Genomic DNA, 16,298 nt, shown 5'->3' on the forward strand with positions numbered 1-16,298 from the left:
TTTACTCTATGTCATGCATTATTTACTATACACAAGCTCTCATTTAACCTCATAATAGGAGACAGGAACACCAATATCTCTGCTTTACACAGATGGAAAAACTGAAGTCTAAAGAAATTAAATAGTTTGGTCAATATTACAGTGCTTATTCATGATGAAGCTAACACTTAGACTCAGGTATGTCCATTTGAGACCATAACCAGAGCTATTTTTTTACTGTACTACTCATCAATGCAGGCTGGGTGGTCTGAGAAGCTTCATAAAGAAGAGATATACAGAAGACCAAAAAGCACACGAAAAGATGCTCAACGTTGCTACTTATTAGAGAAATGCAAACCAAAACTACAATGAGGTATCACCTCACACCGGTCAGAATAGCCATCATCAAAAAGTCTACAAATAATAAATGCTGGAGAGGGTGTGAGAACAGGGAACCCTCCTACACTTTTGGTGGGAATGTAAATTGGTGCAGTCACTATGAAGAACAGTATGGAGGTTCCTTAAAAAACTAAAAATAGAGCTACTATATGATCCAGCAACCCCACTCCTGGGCATATATCCAGAGAAAACCATAATTCGGAAAGATACATGCACCTCAGTGTTCACCGCAGCACTATTTACAAGAGCCAAGACATGGAAGCAACCTAAATGTCCATAGACAGATGAATGGATAAAGAAGATGTGATATATATATATATATATATATATATATATACATACACATACAATGGAATATTACTCAGCCATAAAAAAGAATGAAATAATGCCATTTGCAGCAACATGGATGGACCTAGAGATTATCATACTAAGTGAAGTAAATCAGACAGAGAAAGACTAATATCATATGATATCACTTATATGTGGAATCTTAAAAAATGACACAAATGAACTTATTTACAAAACAGAAACAAACTCATAGACTTAGAAAACAAACTTATGGTTACCAAAGGGGAAAGGTGGGGGGGAGGGATAAATTAGGAGTTTGGGATTAACATATACACACTCTATATATAAAATAGATAACCAACAAGGACCTACTGTATAGCACAGACAGCTCTACTCAGTACTCTGCAATAACCTATATGGGAAAAGAGTCTGAAAAAGAATAGATATATGTATATGTATAACTGAATCACTTTGCTGTACACCTGAAAGTAACACAACATTGTAAATCAACTATACTCCAATATAAAACAGAAAGAAAGAAGGAAGGAAGGAAGGAAGGAAGGAAGGAAGGAAAGAAGGAAAGAAAGAAAGAAAGACGAAAGAAAGAAAGAAAGAAAGAAAGAAAAGAAAGAAAGAAAGAAAGAAAGAAAGAAAGAAAGAAAGAAAGAAAGAAAGAAAGAAAGAAAGAAAGAAAGAAAGAAAAAGAAAAGGAAAGAAAGATGACTTTGAGCTGAATGGTTTCTGTCTCTCCTTCCTGTCCTCTTTTAACTTTAACTTCATAGCCCTCTGATTATGGAGTAACACAGCACTGAGTATTATTTGCTATACAATATGACAGAATGACTCTATACAGGTGTATTTCTTGTATAGTAAGAACAGTGTGATATTGCCCAGATGTGAATCATGACAGGCTTTTAACAGAGATGGGATTTCCTCTAAAGAGTGGGATGTACATGGTGTCAATCATGATGGTTATCTGGCTGTCAGTTGCCTAGGGATTGGAGGTGTGTCCTTCAACCTGGAAAGCAGGACAGACGATACGTAAGTGGGGTTGGGGATTCCCTAAGGTGGTGGGCCCTGGAGGAAATTTACATCTTTGTCTTGGCTCTTCCACATGGGGGCAGGGATGGGAAGGAGAAAATAAGTTATCCTCAGAACGGGAAACAAGGCAAGAGTTGTGAAGCCAGAAAGCCTAGCAAGGTGCCTGAAAAACTGTTCCAGAGCTTTGGGTACCGAATATTAAAAACCTTCTCAGACCATGGAATGAGTCGAGGCCTGGGAGCCCTGGAAGCTCCTTAGCTAAGGTACAATCAGAGAGAAATGTGTACCTCGTAAGCCTAATTCATTTTATGTTTCTTTTATTTTCTTGGTTCATTTGTTTTATGTTCCCTTAGGTTGAAGCCAAGTATTTTTTAAATTTCCACTAATTTTAGTTGAAACAAATGAGAGGGTTTTTATCTATGCTTGAGCTGGAGTTTTAACAGGAAGTAGGGCTCCTCAGAGAGCACGTGAGGCAGATACCTTGAGAAAACCCAGAGGGAGCAATGTCGGCCCCTCTGGCCACCTGGAGAATCTCCTTCTTGTGATAAAACCTTGGAGAGTCTTTATACTTTTTATTTTTTGGGGGGCTGCACTGCGCAGCATGCAAGATCTTAGTTCCCCAACCCCCGTCCCTTGCTGTGGAAGTCCGGAGTCTTAATACTGGACTGCCAGGGAAGTCCCTCTTTATACTGTTTTTTATAGAAGAAGTTTCCACAGAATATTTTGTCTGGACATATCAAACAATTAGAAGGGGACTTCCCTGGTGGCGCAGTGGTTACGAATCCGCCTGCCAATGCAGGGGACACAGGTTCGAGCCCTGGTCCAGGAAGATCCCAAATGCCACGGAGCAACTAAGCCCATGCGCCACAACTACTGAGCCTGCGCTCTACAACCCTCGAGCCACAACTACTGAGCCCAAGTGCCGCAACTACTGAAGCCCGCGCACCTAGAGCTGTGCTCCACAACAAGAGAAGCCACCGCAATAAGAAGCCCACGCACTGCAGCAAAGAGTAGCCCCCGCTCACAACAACTAGAGAAAGCCCGCGTGCAGCACCGAAGACCCAACACAGCCAAAATAAATTAATTAATTAATTAATTTTTTTTAAAAAAGAACAATTAGAAGGAGGTAGAATGGCTAAAGAACAAAAAACACAGGTAAATGCAGGCAGAATCAATGTAAATCTTTCAAGACAAATTTAATATTTCCAAGTGTGAACATTTTTAAAATCTTGTAAGGCCATTCAAATTGATGTATTATATTTTTCTTCTAATCTTTTCCTTTGGGGATATGTATGCACTTTAATAATAAAAGGTAGTCTGATGCCAAAATAATTTCATGGTTATGAACACAGCCTGATAAAGTGCAGTTGGTAATATTCTTACATTATTTTATACATTGTTAAGGTTTTTAATTATTTGTACTCCGATGCAATAAAATTCTCAATGATTATACCAGTAAAAGGATAGTTATGTCTAGCCTCATACTGAAAAATCATGTTTGAAAAATCATGCTTTTAAAAATGCCTTGATTTTCTGCAAACATCTAAAATGTCTTTGAAATCTCCACATCCTATTGTGCAGTTGCAAGCTGCATGCTTGCTTTGACAACTGCAAAAACCACCACACATGGAAAGCCCTGCTTGGACCACTCCTCACAGGGATTGTCAGTCCTGGAGTATGAGCCCAGATGAAACACTCAGAACCAATCATTTTGCCTAGGATTCTGAACAATTCCCTCAAGAGAGACCTGGTACAGTTTCCTATAAATCATGTATTTGTTTGGCCTGAGGTTGAGCACCTGGTTGCTGCATCTAAAAACTATTCTTAAGAAATAATTTACCTCAATAATAATGTAGTGGGACTTCCCTGGCAGCACAATGGTTAAGAATCTGCCTGCCTGTGCAGGGGACACGGGTTCGAGCCCTGGTCCGGGAAGATCCCACATGCCGCGGAGCAACTAAGCCCGTGCACCACAACTACTGAGCCTGTGCTCTAGAGCCCGCGAGCCACAACTACTGAGCCCGCGTACCTAGAGCCCATGCTTCGCAACAAGAGAAGCCACCGCAATGAGAAACCCGAGCACCGCTATGAAGAGTAGCCCCGCTCGTCGCAACTAGAGAAAGCCTGTGCGCAGCAATGAAGACCCAATGCAGCCAAAAATAAATAAATAAAATAAATAAATTTATTTAAAAAAAAGACTCCCCAGCATAAATATCAATTTTTTATTTCTCTAAGCTGGGGCTAAGTTCTCTCTCCTATCTCTCACAGTCCTTTTTCTGTAATTGTTTTGTGATACTTTCCCACCTTCTACCTTGTGTGTCTGCTATTTATGTATTTATCATAACTTCTACTAAAATTTACATAAGATCTACTCTCACTTCTTTTTATTATCTGAATGACCAAATACTTGCTAAGTGTACACATAAATGAATGAATAAACAAAACCACTGAATATGTACAAAGCTAAATCCTTTTGTCACCATGAGCCGTTATATAAAATTTCCTAAGTGTCTAAGAATGAGCTTTACTAAGCAGTGTAACTTTCTGGTGCTGGGCAACAAAGATGCAGAAAAAAAAATGGGAAGAATCAACTCTATAACAATGCTTACTTAATTGTGACTACACCAATAAATAAATTCCCTATGATAAGAAAGCACACCAGAAAACTTAGAGTGAATGTCAGTTATCTTTCTTCAACAGCAGAATTTGTAGCAAAGCTTTATGGTAATACATCATAATATTGATTCTAAATATTTTTGAAATACCACTGGCTATGCGAGCATTAGCAACAGACATGTGATGACCACTCCGAGAGTTGAATAATTTACTGTACTAGCCTATAGAACATACAGGTATTTAAGAACAGAGACCTATCATAAATGCCAGAGAAAGTATGATGATTTCAGGACAAGCCAACAAAGTGACGTACCATAAGGGGTAATCAATGACTGAAATCATTGCCTCTGTTATTGAGGCAAAATTAAATCCAAAGCATTTTCAAGAACAAAAGCCAAAACTTGTATCCATTCTTAACATACTCAGAGTAAAAATTAGAGTGAACATCCTTAACTTCATACTACAGTATCATAAGTAACAGTGGACAGTTCAAATTTATAACACTCTACTGGATCTTTAATATTATATCCACATAGCAGCTCCCAAAAGTAAGTCACATAAACTTGGCTTCATAAACATGGACTTGAGATGAGATCTTTGACTACACTTTCTCATTCATCCATTCAAGCTGCCTTCTGAGTTGAAACATTATATGAGAATTGAGAAAATAATAAGAAAATATTCTCTGAAAATGAGTGCATATTGGGAAGACCAAAAAAAATTGATTTTGTGAATTAAAGTGCAGTTGAAGAGCAAACACTTCTCTCATAAAAATTACATGAGCTCTTAAGAATCCTCAATGAAACTCTTAAAGAAAAATATCTCTGAGGCTTCTCCACAAAGCCACTTAAAGAATGCATTTCCCAATTCATTTCTGATTGACCAATAAAAGACAGAAACTAAGCATCTTTTTTTCAGTACCAATTAGGAGATCACACAGCCAAAAAATATCACTCAGTCATCTGAACAAAGGCATACTTTTCAAACAGGGCTTTCTCCTGAAATCCCTATGCTATTGAAATTCCTGTTATTGTAGAGAGAATCCTAGAACAGAGACAGAACTGAGAATTCCAGATAAGAAAGGAGAGATAACATCACTGTCTTTCAGCAGAGGAAATTAAGAGATGCTGAAAGTGTATATAGCACATGCTGTCAGAGGACTGTGGAAAAAACATCCATGAAATTAAACACACACACACAGATGTGCACACACACACACTCACGAAGGGAGGAAAATTGACGTCACTGAAGTAGATTAAACAACAAATGACACAAAAATGACAGCTTTCTGCCCCATGTGTGCTTCCTCGCTGGGAAAAGATGTCAAAAATACAATCTTTCAAAACCTAAATATAAGGACATCCAAAATGGTCTTTGAAAAACAAGGAAAAAATGGTCAGAAGAGAGAAAATTGAAGTCAAATGATATATTTGGTCTTATTTTTTAAAAATCAAGATATTAAAAAATTAAACATGACTTTCCTGTTGGATACTAAGAATTAAAAACCTCTTTATATGTTAAAAAAGGTAATATGCTATATGTTTATATATAATGTGTCATATGTAAAAAAAAAAAAAAAAAAAGGTAATTCCCTGGCATGTCAATAACCCTGTAATAAACCCTGTAGGAAATAGGCACTTTGAAACAGATGAGGAAATAGGAATTGTCTGGAATAACGGCACGGGATTTTACAGCCCCACCACTCAGTCTATTATGCCTATAGAAACACCTTAAATAGGACCAGTCAGATCGAGAATTCACATTCTCCAGAACAAAGACACTGGTGTTTCTTCTTCTCTTGCAGAAAAGCAATACGTTAACCCAGGCGCATCTTGAGAGAGTCCAAGCAAGTTCACCCTGTTCCCAAGTCTGTCCGGTCAGCACCACGGGGAGCACCAAGTGGTTTCCCACCTCTCACAGCTGGAAGGCCCGGCTATTGACTTCCAGACTTTAAGGGAGAAAGTGCTGGGGATGTGAAGAAGGATTACCAGCACCTTAATCACAAGATCTGAGACACCTCCGTTTTTGTTCTCTTACCTCTCACACATTCTTAGAAACCTAGTACCTGGTACAAAGAGACCCACAGTAGATTTTTATTCTGAGTATTGAACTGTTAAAGCCATAACCTTCCACCCTACAGAATTATTGCTACAATTTTACAGCACAGATGAATTTCCATCTTCTGTGGAAACATAGGAAAGGCCGAAATAAGTCTGATTTGTTTAGAGTAAATAGATATCTTCATTTGGACTTCTAAAATTCAGAAAGCAGAATTACATTCAGTAAGAAATATTGAAGGCCTTAGTTCATTTGATATTAGTATTAAAATATTTTAAAGACAGTTAACCCAAATGAAAAAACTCCAAGTAAGTTTTCATAAGCAATCAAAAATTTTAAGCTGCCGTTTTGGAGCAGAGGAAGATATTAACAGTCAACCAAAAAGGACATCAACCTAAACAAAGATCATGTCCAAAAATAAGATTATGCAACACTGTTAATCAACTATACTCCAATAAAAATTAATTTTAAAAAAACAAAAATTAGTTTATGTACATATATATGTACCTGTATATATATACACATATATACATATACATGTACTTTGCCATTATCCAATTTTTGATTTAAAAGTTAGAACACTTTGTCATGTTTATATTTCAAAGATGCTGAACACAGCCCTAGTAGAGTTATGCCTGAGATAAGTATAATGCATTTTTTATCATCCTGAAAACATTTATTCCCTAAAAAAAAAAAATATAGAGAAGTAAAGTATATCAGGCAAGGTGACAGATAAACCATTATCCCTTCAAAAATCAAAGTGCATTTTTGCTGACAAGGTAAAAGGCGTACTGAAATAGGCACAGGGCAGTACGCACTTATAGAAGCAGCCTTTCTTCAATGTCTGAGAAATGTAAACCACACCAAACTTCTCCCACTCTACCAACGCACATCTCTCAAGTGGGCGTTCCAGAGGCAGAGCAAGTCTGCCTTCAGAGCCAGCTGGAAAACTCCTCAGAAGCAGACCTCCTATTACAAGTTGAATTGTGTTCCCCCAGAAAATATGTTTAAGTCCTAAACCACAGAACTTGTGAATCTGACCTTATTTGGAAATAGAGTTCCGGCAGATGTAATCAAGCTCAGATGTAATTATCGGGGTGAGTCCTAACCCAATGGCTGATGTCCTCATAAGACAAGGGAAATTTGGGCACAGAGACACAAAGAGGGAAGAGGTGAAGGTGGAGGCAGAGACTGCAGTGATGCTGCCACAAGCCAAGGAATGCCTGAGGCACCAGAAGCTGGAAGAGGCGAGGGACGATCCTCACCCAGAGGCTTTGCAGGGAGCGCGGCCCTGCCTACAACTTGATTTCAGACTTCTAGGCTCTAAAACTGCAAGAGAACAAATCTCTGCTGTTTTAAATCACCCAGTTTGTGAGACTTTGTTATGGCAGTCCTAGAAAACTAATACACTCTCTTAGTCATTATGTTGTAGAGACGTGAAGGAGAAGACAACAAGACAGGGTACCACGCAGATACAAATTTTAGGCTCATCTGGGACATTGACTATCCCTTAAAGAATAAACATTCAGGGGGCTTCCCTGGGGGCGCAGTGGTTGAGAATCTGCCTGCCAATTCAGGGGACACGGGTTCGAGCCCTGGTCTGGGAAGATCCCACATGCCGCGGAGCGGCTGGGCCCGTGAGCCACAATTACTGAGCCTGCACGTCTGGAGCCTGTGCTCCGCAACAAGAGAGGCCGCGATAGTGCGAGGCCCGCGCACCGCGATGAAGAGTGGCCCCCGCTTGCCGCAACTGGAGAAAGCCCTCGCACAGAAACGAAGACCCAACACAGCCAAAAATAAATAAATAAATAAATAAATAAATAAATAAATAAATAAATAAATAAATAAATAAATAAATAAATAAATAAATAAAAATTAAAAAAAAAAAAAGAAAAAACATTCAGAAATTTCCACAAAGGTTCTTGCTCCTTGGGTGTGTGGTGTCTAAAAGGGGCAGGTCTCTTGTCCATATCTCACTGAGACAAATACCCCATTCTCTGGAGAAGTGCTCCTGCCCCTGAGTGGGAAGGAAGATATTCAAATAACATATAGGGAGTTTAATAATATAATTAAATAAACACACACCTTAACTGGAGAATTGACATTTATCAACACATCACAGAGATTCAAACTTGAAAGGTAGATAACTTGACATCACACAACCTCGTTCTAAGTAAGAATAAACTATCTTCCCCTGGGTCCAATGCTACGGAAGAATTAAAATGTTTCATCCAGTCAAAGCCTCAGGCTGCACTTATATTCCTGGACAAAGTGGAAAAACATGCACTGAAAATGGAGGCCTCCAATACATCCAGGAATCTATCGATTTAAATAAGTGTAGTCACTCCTGCTTTAAGAGGACTAGATAGACCAACATAAAACTAATTGTGACATTACTAACATATACTAATTAAATATAAATTGTACTCCCTGGTATTTAGGAGAAAAGGTGTGCTCATTCAAAATCTTGTCTTAAGCCCAACAACGTAGCAGAAAGAATATTTTTAAACCAAAAATGTCTTTCATAAGCCTTGACAAGGATCATAACTTAGATCAAAACTGACAAAATATATTCTCAAAAAGAAGCTGGAATTGAGCTGTGTAGAAGAAAAGCACTAAAACTCTAGGACATCTTAGGCAAGTTAAGAAAATTCTCACACATCTCAATATAACTGCCATCATCTACTAAATTTAGAAAAGTATTGCAGTTTCACAAGTATGGATTATTCACAAACACAATTTTTTTCCTCTGATTAAATGAGCCCTGCCGGGTAAAGCTGTCATCTCTAACTCAGGTTAATTTGGGGAAACCTGGTCTTTCCAGATGGCATCAAGGAGAGCAGACAGCTAATATGAGACTACATTCCAAGTTTTTATCTTAATGTGGAGAGCAAGAGCTGTTGGCCTCTGAGCTCGCTTTGATCCATTTCCTAAACCAGCACTCCATGGAATTCACATTCCTCCTAAAATGTCACATTTCTCCGCCAGAAAACTACCAGTATTACCCTGAAAGTCTGCAATACAGCCTGCTGCAAACCTGGCTGAACCACCTTCTCTGTTACAGAGTAGACAAAATATAAAATAACAGCACATCCTATGTCTTTACTGCATCAAACACATGGCTAATTTAGTGCCCAAAAGCTTACCTGTCTTCCAGATTAGTTTAAGAAACAGCACTACAAATCTCTGGGCATTTTGCAATCCAGCCAGGAGCTGTTCACCTGCCAAAATGCTGATTAATTAAACGACCTTTCGTTATATTTCCCGACTTCTCATTTGTGGATGTGCAGCTGTGCTCCAAGCATCTTTTTTCATGCTCAAAGCCAATGTCTTGGAAAGTAAAATTGGGCAAGAATTTCTCAGCCTTAACAGGTGAGGAGACTATCTCCAAAAAGTGGAACATCTAACCCAGAGACGTAATTAAGGGAGAATGACCCAGCATTAACAACCAGAGCAGTGTTACGAAAATACAATCCACATTAAAACTTCCACCCAAGAAAATCTGATGGGGAAACTCAAGTTTACCATTAAACCAGTTTTCTCAATTCAGCCTGCACACTGAAATCATCTCAAGCAACTCTTGAAAAATGTTGATGCCAGATTCCATCCCAACTGAATCAGAATCGCTGGGAGAAGGACTCGGTCATTAGGATACTTTAAAAGCTCCCCAAGGTGATTCTAATGTTCAACTGTAATTGAGAACTACTGATGTAGAGCAGGGGTCAGCAAGCTTTTTCGGTAAAGGGCCATCTCATAAATATTTTAGGCTCTGTGGGCAGTTAGTCTCTGTCACAACTACTCAACTCTGCTGCTCTGGCACAAAAGTAGCCACAGACAATACACAAATGAACAAGTGTGGCTGTTAATTAGGAACACTGAAATGTGGATTTTATAAAAACTTCTACATGTCACGAAATACTATTCTTCTTTTGATTTTTTTCAATCATTTGAAAATGTAAAGACCAATTTTAGCTTGCCATACAAAAACAGACGGCAGGCTGGATCTGGCTGGGCCATGGTCTACTGACCCCTCATCTACACTACACACAGAATATACTTATCCTGGATCTTTTCTCAAAGACAACAGTTGCTCAGTGACTCACTGAATCTGTCCTAGAAAAAGATCCCCTTCAAAGCATGGATACCTTCAGATTCGAGTTGGTCCAGACCATAGGAGGCAGCTGTATTAACATAGCTAATGGATGGAGCAGCTGTTCTTCTCTCGGAAGATGCCTCAGGGTCAGCAAGCGCTGGGGAAGTGCTAGGTGCTTCCTCCATCATCCCAGGGGGCGTCACTGGAGAACCCACAATTGGTGTGAACACCTCCTCGTTTGGCCCTGTGACTGCGTCCATTAGGTCTGCCAAACACAAGAGACATGACCCAAAGTTGATCAGTAAGGGGAATATATACATATGCTTTTACTTCTTAAGCAAGAAATGACGAATGAAGCCAGTATCTTATATACAGTAAGTCTGGCACTTAGACCAGCTCTTCCTTCCCACATTGCACCAATCCAGCCACCCGAGGCAAACACTTTATCTTCCAGGAAAATATATTATCTCAAATCAGAACTTTGTTTTCAAATGTTAATCTCCCATTTATTCTATTAACAATATTATAGATTTTGTGGGATTTTATATAACCTATTACCAAAGGTAGAAAATTTAACAAAAATTTGTTTACATACACCCCAAGGATGACTTTTAAAAATCAAGTCAAAGAGTAAAAGCTTAGATCTGTGTCTGCAATATGCTCAATTTTAAAGCAGCCAAACTTAGCCCCAGATATTCCCAAATCTAGAAACTCTAGAATAGTAGTATTTTGCAAGCTTGGTGGATCATCAGAATCTCTTGAGGTAATTTTTTAAATGTCAGTTTTCATGCTTTCTACATATCCCAACTTATCGAATCAGAACCTCCTTGGTAATGAAGCCTGAGAAACTATTTGTGAAAGCTCCCAGGACATGGATCCACAGATTCTCATATACATTGCTGTTTGCAGTATAAATGGAAGCAACCACTTTGGAAAGCAGTTAGGCATTGCCTCCTAAAGTCAAATATTCATATGCCCTATTGTCCAGCAACTCAGTTCCTAGGTATATACCCAAGAGAATCTCCTACACACGTGCAATGGAGAATATGTAAAAGAATATTCATGGCAGCCGTGTTCACAATAGCCAAACCTGGAAATGACCCAAATGCAAATCACTAGAAAAGACTGGATGAAGATTGGGTGAATAAACTGTGATACATTTTCATAATGGAATATTGCAAGCAGTCAAAGCAAAAGAACCGCTGTAAGTAAATATAGGCCTTAGAATATTAAGTAAAAAAAAAATAAGTCCCAAAACGGCTATCCACAGCACAATACTGTTTTGATAAAGTAAAAAAATCTAAAAGTTTTAAATGTATAATCTCAGGAGTACATACAGACACGATAAAACTAAAAGAAAAGGAAGTCAAGGAAATGATGAACACAAGATTCAGGTTAATGGTTAACAGAGGAGGATGGGGTTTAGATGGGAAGGGTCATGGGGTTACCTGTAGGTTACTGACAAGATCCTAAGGGTTTTTTTTGCAGGGGAGGCAGGCAGGATTAGAAGGTATTTATTACATTGTTAAAGATAACTCAGTTAATAAATAGAAGTAGGATTTACTTAGACCAATGATGAGACAGAGACATGAAGTCCAAAAATAATAACTAAATAATAATTTTTGTAATTCTCACGTGATTCTGATGACCACCCAGATTCGAAAACTTCACAGTCCTTAAGATATCAGAGCATCTGAGGGCCTCCTACATAGAAAGTACTTCTTATACATTATTCGAAATCCTTAAAATAACCCATAAGACAGGTAGGCATTATTTAAAGAGGAACAAACCAAGGCTTGGAGACATTAAGAAACTTTCTTGAAGCCACAATGCTAGTGAGGGCCAAAGCTGGGATTCAAACCCAGGTCTTTGTTGGTTTCACCCCCAGGTCCTTGCTGGTTTCACCACTCTGGCACCTAGCAGCCAGACGTGTCAAACTAGGAGAGAGTTCTCAGGAGGCTTGGGCTTCGTGGGCCTCAGAGATGAGCCACCAGGAGATTTTACTTGGGAACTAACCCCTTGTCCTTTAGCTGTGCCACACCTCTCCAAACAAGAAAGAGTTCACCTACCTTTCCTGCTGAAAAAATATACCTCCAGGTGAGGGGTGTGTGTGTGTGTGTGTGTGTGCATGTGTGTGTGTGTATGTGTATGTATGTGTGTGTATGTGTGTGTATGTGTGTGTGTATGTGTGGGTTTGTGTGTGTGGGTATGTGTGTGGGTATGTGTGTATGTGTGTCTGTGTGTGTGTCTGTGTGTCTATGTGTGTCTATGTGTGTGTGTCTGGGTGTGTGTCTGTGTGTGTGTGTGGGTATGTGTGTATGTGTATGTGGGGGGGTATGTATGTGTGGGGGGGTATGTATGTGTGTGTATGTGTGTGTGTATATGTGTATGTGTGTGTGTATGTGTGTGTGTGTGTCTGTGTGTGTGTGCCCTGGTGACAGGGCCATCTGCCTCACTCATTCTACTCCTTATCAACTCAGAAACGATCCACCCCCAAAACGCTGAGTACAATTCTCTCCCTTACAGACCTTCTCCAGCGGGAGTAACTTCGAAAGACAGAGGGACGGGTGTCGTTGAAACCACAGTGGCCAGAGGCTCCCATCTTCTCGACAGCTGAGTAACACCAGGAGCATCAGCTGTGGCAGAGGGCAACTCTTTCCCTCCCTCAATCTCGACATCTCCTCTGGTAACCGCGAGGGTAGAAACCTGCTGCTCTTGCATCACTGAAGATAAAGTGGCTTCTGCTTCTTGAACAGCTGTTGTCATCTCTTGAGTGATGATGTCTTAAAAGGGAGGAAACAACATTTTTAAATACACTAAATCCCTATACCTGAAGAAGTCACTATATAATTAATAATTTTTTTAAAAAAAGCAGACAGCCGTTTCAGGGAATGAGAAGGGAGAGAAACAAACTGACAGTAAATAAATGTTTTCAGTGTTGCTGTTTTCAGGAGTCATGAATCAATCTAAGACAGAGATAAAGATGTTAATAAAAAAAAGAATAACATTTTAAAAAAAACAGGAAAATCAACAGCTAAGCTCCCTTTTTTGAATATCAACATAATCAATTTGTTCAGAAACAAATTATACAAAACTAAGTTCAAAAATTATCTAAAGCAGGGACTTCCCTGGTGGCACAGTGGTTAAGAATCCACCTGCCAATGCAGGGGACACGGGTTCGAGTCCTGGTCCGGGAAGATCCCACATGCCGCGGAACAACTAAGCCCATGAGCCACAGCTACTGAGCCTGTGCTCTAGAGCCCGCGAGCCACAACTACTGAGCCCGCATGCCACAACTACTGAAGCCCACGCACCTAGAGCCCATGCTCCACAACAGGAGAAGCCACCACAATGAGAAGCCCACCCACCACAACGAAGAGTAGCCCCCACTCGCCGCAACTAGAGAAAGCCTATGCACAGCAACGAAGACCCAACGCAGCCAAAAATAAATAAATAAATAAAAATAAATTTAAAAAAAAAAATCTCAGAAGCACTTGTATATATTAATTTTCACATTTGCATTCCTGAAGGGGAACAGGAAGTTGACATTTTGAATTAAAGGAATACTAATTACAATAACTAATGTTTACTGAGTTCCTATTAAGTGCATGATGGGCATTATCTTTTTTTTTTTTTTCATTTATTTCTGCTCTGATCTTTATGATGTCTTTCCTTCTGCTAACTTTGGGTTTTGTTTGTTCTTCTTTCCCTAGTTCCTTTAGGTGTAAGGTTAGATTGTTTATTTGAGATTTTTCTTGTTTCTTGAGGTAGGCTTGTATAGCTATAAACTTCCCTCTTAGAACTGCTTTTGCTGCATCCCATAGGTTTTGGGTCGTCATATTTTTATTGTCATTTGTCTCTAGGTATTTTTTGATTTCCTCTTTGATTTATTCAGTGATCTCTTGGTTATTTAGTAATGTACTGTTTAGCCTCCATGTGTTTGTGTTTTTTTTTTTAATATGTATTTGTATACGTATAGTAACACTAATCTTCATTTATCAATTTCCCCCCTCCTTTCCTTTTTAATTTATTTATTTATTTATTTTGGGGTGTGTTGGGTCTTCGTTTCTGTGCGAGGGCTTTCTCCACTTCCAGCGAGCGGGGTCCACTCTTCATCGCGGTGCGCAGGTCTCTCACTGTCGCGGCCTCTCTTGTTGTGGAGCACGGGCTCCAGACGCGCAGGCTCAGTAGTCGTGGCTCACGGGCCTAGCCGCTCTGCGGCATGTGGGATCTTCCCAGACCAGGGCTCGAACACGTGTCCCCTGCATTGGCAGGCAGACTCTCAACCACTGCGCCACCAGGGAAGTCCGTGTTTGTGTTTTTTATGTTTTTTTCCATGTAACTCATTTCTAATCTCATAGCATTGTAGTCAGAAAAGATGCTTGATATGATTTCAATTTTCTTAAATTTACTGAGGCTTGATTTGTGACCCAAGATGTGATCTATCCTGGAGAATGTTCCGTGCGCACTTGAGAAGAAAGTGTAATCTGCTGTTTTTGGATGGAATGTCCTATAAATATCAATTAAATCTCTCTGGTCTACTGTGTCATTTAAAGCTTCTGTTTCCTTACTTATTTTCATTTTGGATGATCTGTCCATTGGTGTAAGTGAGGTGTTAAAGTCCCCCACTATTATTGTGTTACTGTCGATTTCCTCTTTTATAGCTGTTAGCGGTTGCCTTATGTATTGAGGTGCTCCTATGTTGGGTGCATATATATTTATAATTGTTATATCTTCTTCTTGGATTGATCCCTTGATCATTATGTAGTGTCCTTCCTTGTCTCTTGTAACATTCTTTATTTTAAAGTCTATTTTATCTGATATGAGTATTGCTACTCCAGCTTTCTTTTGATTTCCATTTGCATGGAATATCTTTTTCCATCCCCTCACTTTCCATCTGTATGTGTCTGTAGGTCTGAAGTGGATCTCTTGTAGATAGCATATAGATGGGTCTTGTTTTTGTATCCATTCAGCAAGCCTGTGTCTTTTGGTTGGAGCATTTAATCCATTCATGTTTAAGGTAATTATCAATATGTATGTTCCTATGACCATTTTTGTAATTATTTTGGGTTTGTTTTTGTAGATCCTTTTCTTCTCTTGTGTTTCCCACTTAGAGAAGTTCCTTTAGCATTTGTTGTAGAGCTGGTTTGGTGGTGCTGAATTCTCTTAGCTTTTGCTTGTCTGTAAAGCTTTTGATTTCTCCATCAAATCTGAATGAGATCCTTGCCGGGTAGAGTAATCTTGGTTGTAGGTTCTTCCCTTTCATCACTTTAAGTATATCATGCCACTCCCTTCTGGCTTGTAGAGTTTCTGCTGAGAAATCAGCTGTTAACCTTATGGGAGTTCCCTTGTGTGTTGTTTGTCATTTTTCCCTGCTGCTTTCAATAATTTTTCTTTGTCTTTAATTTTTGCCAATTTGATTACTGTGTGTCTCAGCGTGTTTCTCCTTGGGTTTATCCTATATGGGACTCGCTGCGCTTCCTGGACTTGGGTGGCTATTTCCTTTCCCATGTTAGGGAAGTTTTTGACTATAATCTCTTCAAATATTTCCTCTGGTCCTTTCTCTCTCTCTTCTCCTTCTGGGACCCCTATAAAGCGAATGTTGTTGCATTTAATGTTGTCTCAGAGGTCTCTTAGGCTGTCTTCATTTCTTTTCATTCTTTTTTCTTTATTCTGTTCCGCAGCAGTGAATTCCACCATTCTGTCTCCCAGGTCACTTATCCGTTCTTCTGCCTCAGTTATTCTGCTATTGATTCCTTCTAGTGTAGTTTTCATTTCACTTACTGTATTGTTCATCTCTGTTTGTTTGTTCTTTAATTCTTCT

At 39.3% G+C, this 16,298-nt stretch overlaps 1 protein-coding gene across 1 annotated transcript in view; it reads right to left on the reverse strand.

Moving 5' to 3' along the window:
- ARMH4 (armadillo like helical domain containing 4) overlaps positions 1-16,298 on the reverse strand; it is a 138,221-nt gene that overhangs the window by 105,907 nt on the left and 16,016 nt on the right. Inside the window, exons 3-4 of the mRNA XM_036841361.1 lie at positions 13,003-13,257; positions 10,527-10,739 (exon numbers count right to left, since the gene is read on the reverse strand). Coding sequence (XP_036697256.1) covers positions 10,527-10,739; positions 13,003-13,257 — 468 coding nt within the window. The remainder of the gene's footprint in view (positions 1-10,526; positions 10,740-13,002; positions 13,258-16,298) is intronic.

The sequence above is a fragment of the Balaenoptera musculus genome, chromosome 2, assembly GCF_009873245.2.
Source record: "Balaenoptera musculus isolate JJ_BM4_2016_0621 chromosome 2, mBalMus1.pri.v3, whole genome shotgun sequence".
NCBI classification, from domain to species: domain Eukaryota; kingdom Metazoa; phylum Chordata; class Mammalia; order Artiodactyla; family Balaenopteridae; genus Balaenoptera; species Balaenoptera musculus.